This window comes from Ammodytes marinus (genome assembly GCF_949987685.1).
Source record: "Ammodytes marinus genome assembly, chromosome: 3".
NCBI lineage: Eukaryota > Metazoa > Chordata > Actinopteri > Uranoscopiformes > Ammodytidae > Ammodytes > Ammodytes marinus.
Window position 1 is genome coordinate 32,016,149 of NC_137232.1, and position 5,652 is coordinate 32,021,800.

The following is a 5,652-nucleotide window of genomic DNA, read 5'->3' on the forward strand; positions in this document are numbered from 1 at the left end:
TAAGTGCTGATAGAGGATATGCAGTCCCTATCCCAAACACTTGTCATTTCCTATTCTGACCATATCATCTTGCAGCTACAAGCACCTTTTGCTATTCATGAAGGAGCTTATTTCTGCTTACTCTGGTTAGTTTTGTTTTTTGATGTGCTTACACTGTGTAGACTGTCATTTTGATTTGAATCATCTTTTTAAGTTGTGGACCAAAAGGCGGGGAGATTTTGTAGGGGCCCATGGCTCATCTTCTGCCCCAGGGTCTTTTAGCAGGTTAATTCAGCCCTGCATTTTGAACGATTCTAAGCAAAGGATGGGAATACCTCTCCCACCACTGTGCATTAGTAGTAATAAACCAGTAAAAGCCAATGGCAATTCTGTAAACAGAGCAGTGGTGGCCGAAGTATTCAGATCCTTCACTTGAAGGATATAGTAAATATAGGCTCACTACGAGTGGAAAAGTCCTGCATACAAAATGTTATCAAAAGCATTCATCATGCAAAGAAATGGCAACTGTGAGTATTTTAATTATTAGTTGGCTACTGATGCAGTGTCTAACATGTTTCTGTTGCAGTCGGTGAAGCAATTTTGAACCAACCTTATATAGTTATAGGCTATGTTTTTTGTAAGTAGGCTAAATACTAAAACCTATATAGTAGGCCTAACTTTAGCCTATGTAAAATGTAAAAATTAAAAACAAATTAATTTAAAAGTAAAATATTTTGCTTTTAATTGTTGCCTATTGTGTAGCCCTAATATAGCCTGGCTCCGCCCGCCCGCCTACTTCCGGCCAAATTTCATTTTCCCTTCTGTACAAATTAAATGAAGTACGATGGTCTGGTAGCACCAGGCTAGCCCTAATAGGCCTATGATATGAAAATACTGAAGCACTCAAATGTGTATCAAAAGTGCTAAATTTTAATAAATGGACAATGAAAAAGACCACTTCAGGTAAGACTACATTTTGTTTTGTTTTTTGTTTTGCATTATTTAAGACAATAAATTAATCAATGATTGACTGGAGACTTTCATCTATAGGGAAGTGGTTTGCACTAGTATTTATTTTTTATTATTTAGCATATTTTTACTTATTTTACTTTCTGTAAAGGGGTCTAAAATAACGCAATGTAAAGCAAAAGTATCGGAGGTATTTGACCGTCCTCCAGCATCTGTCTGTTAATTTTCCTTGTGTGGAGCTGACGGCTGAAATGTGAGCGTCACCTCCCCCCCTCCTCCTCCCCTCCTCCTCCTCTGTCTCTCCCCTCGACTGGAGTCCCACTGAGCGGCTCTCAAACTTCAGTGTGTGTCGAGCCTGGAAGCGGAGCACGAGAGCAGCAGGCGGATATACGGACGGAGTCGCAGCCGAAAACAGCCTCTTTGGCCCCGCAACCAGCAGCTCCGGTGTCCGCTTTTCATCCACGGTCGGTGTGAGGACTTACGCTGAGCTCTCTGCGTCTGATTTGAATGATTTTTCCTCCATTGTTTGTCGAACTTTCCGACTGTCACGTCTAAGTTACGGACCTGTATCTCAACCGTCTGTGGGATTAATCGTTTTATTTTTTATTCAAGACTGAATAATTCAACGCTCTGCTACTTTATCCTACGTCTGTTTTTGAAGTGGCTTTTTTTCTCTCTCTCTAACGGAGCGGTAACGGTAGAGGCACAATTCTGGAACTGCTTTCGCCATGGAGAAATAAATAGCGGGGATCTCTCAGCCGTCGCGACCCCCGTGTTCCTTCTTTTGACTTTTTCATGATCGCTTGGAAAGGACAGAGCTCCGTTTTGGGACCGAAACAATGAACATGGATGGTTGTCCGTTGAAGGTGGCGGTGGTTTTCCTCTGGTGTAGTCTGCTGGTGACCTCGGGCTCCGGTTTTGAGATCGGCTCCTACGACCTGGAGCGAGGCAGACCGGCCAAGTGCGAGCCCATCTCGATCCCCATGTGCGAGGGCATCGGCTACAACCTGACCCGGATGCCCAACTTCATGGACCACGACGACCAGAAGGAGGCTGCCATCAAGCTGAACGAGTTTGCCCCGCTGGTGGCATACGGCTGTGACGTGCACCTCCGCTTCTTCCTGTGCTCCCTCTACGCCCCCATGTGCACGGACAAAGTGTCCACCTCCATCCCCGCCTGCAGACCCATGTGTGAGCAGGCGCGCGAGAGGTGCGCCCCCATCATGAAGAAGTTCAGCTACACCTGGCCCGACTCGCTCGACTGCTCCAAGCTGCCCACCAGGAACGACCCCAACGCTCTGTGCATGGAGGCCCCTGAGAACGAGACCCGGACCGAGGGTAAGAAAGGCGAGGGCATGCTCCCGGTGCCCCCTCGCCCTCGCCAACCGGGCACGGCCACAGGCAGTGGGGGAGTTGCCGGGCGCACCCCGGGCAGCGTGGTCTCCTGTGAGAACCCGGACAAGTTCCAGTTTGTGGAGAAGAGCCAGTCATGTGCGCCGCGCTGCTCCCCTGCCGTGGACGTCTTCTGGTCACGGCAGGACAAGGACTTTGCTTTCATCTGGATGACGGTGTGGTCCGTCCTCTGCTTCGTCTCCACGGCCTTCACCGTGCTGACCTTCCTCCTGGAGCCTCACCGCTTCCAGTACCCCGAGAGGCCCATCATCTTCCTCTCCATGTGCTACAACGTCTACTCCGTGGCCTTCATCATCCGCTCGGTGGCCGGTGCAGAGAACATCGCCTGTGACCGGGAGAACGGTGAGCTGTACATCATCCAGGAGGGGCTGGAGTCCACAGGCTGCACCATCGTCTTCCTCATCCTCTACTACTTCGGCATGGCCTCCTCCATCTGGTGGGTCATCCTCACCCTCACCTGGTTCCTGGCTGCGGGCAAGAAGTGGGGCCACGAGGCCATCGAGGCCCACAGCAACTACTTCCACATGGCAGCCTGGGGCATCCCGGCACTGAAGACCATCGTCATCCTCACCATGAGGAAGGTGGCCGGGGACGAGCTGACAGGGCTGTGCTACGTGGGCAGCATGGACTCTGGCGCGCTGACGGGCTTCGTGCTCATCCCGCTGTCCTGCTACCTGATCATCGGCACCTCCTTCATCCTCACAGGCTTCGTGGCGCTCTTCCACATCCGCAAAGTGATGAAGACCGAGGGGACCAACACGGAGAAGCTGGAGAAGCTCATGGTGAAGATCGGTATCTACTCCATCCTGTACACGGTGCCGGCCACCTGCGTCATCGTGTGCTACTTCTACGAGCGTCTGAACATGGACTACTGGAAGCTGCGCGGCCTGCAGATGAAGTGCGGCTCGTTCGGTGGCGTCAGTGGCGACTGCTCGCTGCAGGCGTCCGTGCCCACAGTGGCAGTGTTCATGCTGAAGATCTTCATGTCTCTGGTGGTGGGCATCACCAGCGGAGTGTGGGTGTGGAGCTCCAAGACCCTGCAGACCTGGCAGGGCCTGTGCAGCAGGAAGCTGGCAGACAGGACTAGAGGCAGGAAGCCCTGCGGGGGTGTCAGCTGCGGCAGCACGCACTGCCACTACAAATCCCCCGCGGTGGTGCTGCACATGGCCAAGACTGACCCGCACTCAGACAACCCCACGCACGTCTGAGACGAACAATAGCACACACACACACACACACACACACACACGCACACACACATACACACTGCCAAATGCAATTACACACACACGCCCTGAGTAAGGAGCTGCTAAAGACTTTTGTAAGAAGATGATGAGTGGTTGAATCGACCCTGTCGTGTACCGCTCTGCTGCTGCTGCCAAAGGACATACAGGTACAGGCGTCACTATGAGGAAAAACTTATCTATAAACAGTATTCGATGCATTAAAGGGAAGTGTTCAGTATTGTTACCCTTATGTTTCTGTATTCTGTGCAGTAGACATGCCCAGTGCTTCAAAGCAACAACAGAAAAAAAAACAAGGAAAAAAAAAGACTGTTATGGGAAGTGTCTTGGTAAATAATTGTCTATTCTCTTCTCTGCAAAGTGGCATGATTAACTGTATAAATCTGTATAAATATTTTATTTATTGTAAATATATTTAATTTAAAGTTCATCTTATCAGATTTGTTGTCTAGATGCATTTATTAAAGGTAAAGGGAAATTAAGTGCCTTTTATAAGAAGCGTGGTTCTGGCCATTTTATTTGTTTTTGTTTTTGGAGGAAAAAATAAATGTGTGGAACTCATGCCCAGCTCCCTGCCCGCTGTGTCTTATTGTTGTCCCTTCGCTCTCTGATAAGGAATCTTAAAACCCTTTTTTTGAACTGTCTCTTGGAACAGTTTCAGATTGAATAGTCGCAAACGATTGCTCATTTCAGTCATGTTCTCTTGATTTTCCCTTGCCAAGCGTGTCGTCTTCCAATCTTCCTAGAGGCGTCCCCGACAGTAATCCTCAAAGAGAATCGCTGATGAATAGAGTGACGATCCCTTGGCGAGTTTAATGTTTGCATCATCATCGCCTCAGAAAATGCAGGAGCAGTCTGCTGAAGAATATATTCGATTGATGGCTTTTTTTATATACTTCCTCAGTCAATGTTGTTGCCCTCTGCACTGCTACATTTGAACCCCCTTGCAAACACTCAGGCATATCTTAAGTGGGTTTCCGGCCCCAATGCGACAGATATAAGTTTAGCACACAGGCCCCTCAGATGTGTGCTTCATCGAGCAGATGGATTATTAACTTAACATTTAAGTGTGTTTGTGGCTCTTGGAAGCTGTGTTTCCGATACAGATAAAGAGAATTCCACTGTGTAAAAAGGTTTAAAAGTTAGAAATGTGATATGTTGTGAGGCCTTTTAGCTTGCTTCTGCCATTGAGGCATAAATAATCCTAGAGTGACGCAGAGAAAAAGTGTGCATAACATTATTTTCATTAAATAAATACCCCATAAATTGGGATCTCGCAACTAACCCTTTCAGTAATAAAAGTCAATTTTTACTATGCACAAGAGCCACCGTGTTCTCAGATGGTCCATAAAAGAAAAGTGAAAATAAATAGCTTTTACATTATGGGATGTTTAACAATTTTGAGTGCCAACGTTAATTGTAGCCACACACAGCAAAGAAAAAAGAAAGAACAAAAAAACGGTGGAAATTACAAATGTTTGACAGCAGGGGAACTGAGTAAAATGTCATGCGTGTGTAATTGTGTACTGTGTCACCAGCAGCGGGAGCAAGCAGCAGCACATTGGAGTGATAGCATGGAAAAAATGTGATGACCAGGAGCTTGTTTTCATTGCATTACTGGAGCCTCTCAGCAGTGTGAAGCAGGCGTGTGCTCGCTGACATCCCCCCGGAGGTTAAAAAAAGTTGTTTAGTTTAAAAAAAAAAAAAAAACTACCGTTTGCGATTCCAGCAGGGATCTCCGCAGATCTGTGTACTGTGGCTTGTTCCGTGCGCATGTTAGTGTTCATTCACAAAACATACACACACACACACACACACACACACACACACACACACACACACAGCCTGAGTCAAAGCTTCATCATGCCTCAGTGCTGAATTACTCACACTTCCATGGACGTGGTGCAGTGTGGATCTGAGTTAAAGGTGGACTCAGCGATTCTGGAGAACATGTGTTGTCAAAATCACTTTTTTTTTTAAATAAGTGAATATCTCCTCACTGTATGAACTGTGAGTGCGCTGAAAAAAAGATGGTGTACTAATGCAC

General features: G+C 47.5%; 1 protein-coding gene across 1 annotated transcript; it reads left to right on the forward strand.

The window, feature by feature from the left end:
• The first annotated feature begins 1,307 nt into the window (after positions 1 to 1,307).
• fzd9b (frizzled class receptor 9b) lies at positions 1,308 to 4,126 on the forward strand. Its single transcript, XM_080053874.1, has one exon. The coding sequence runs from the start codon at positions 1,788 to 1,790 to the stop codon at positions 3,567 to 3,569; it is 1,782 nt and encodes a 593-aa protein (XP_079910000.1). The 5' UTR covers positions 1,308 to 1,787; the 3' UTR covers positions 3,570 to 4,126.
• Positions 4,127 to 5,652: the final 1,526 nt, after the last annotated feature.

Excerpts from the sequence above, each read along its gene's own strand:
- fzd9b (XM_080053874.1), top strand. The coding sequence starts at position 1,788 with ATGAACATGGATGGTTGTCCGTTGAAGGTGGCGGTGGTTTTCCTCTGG.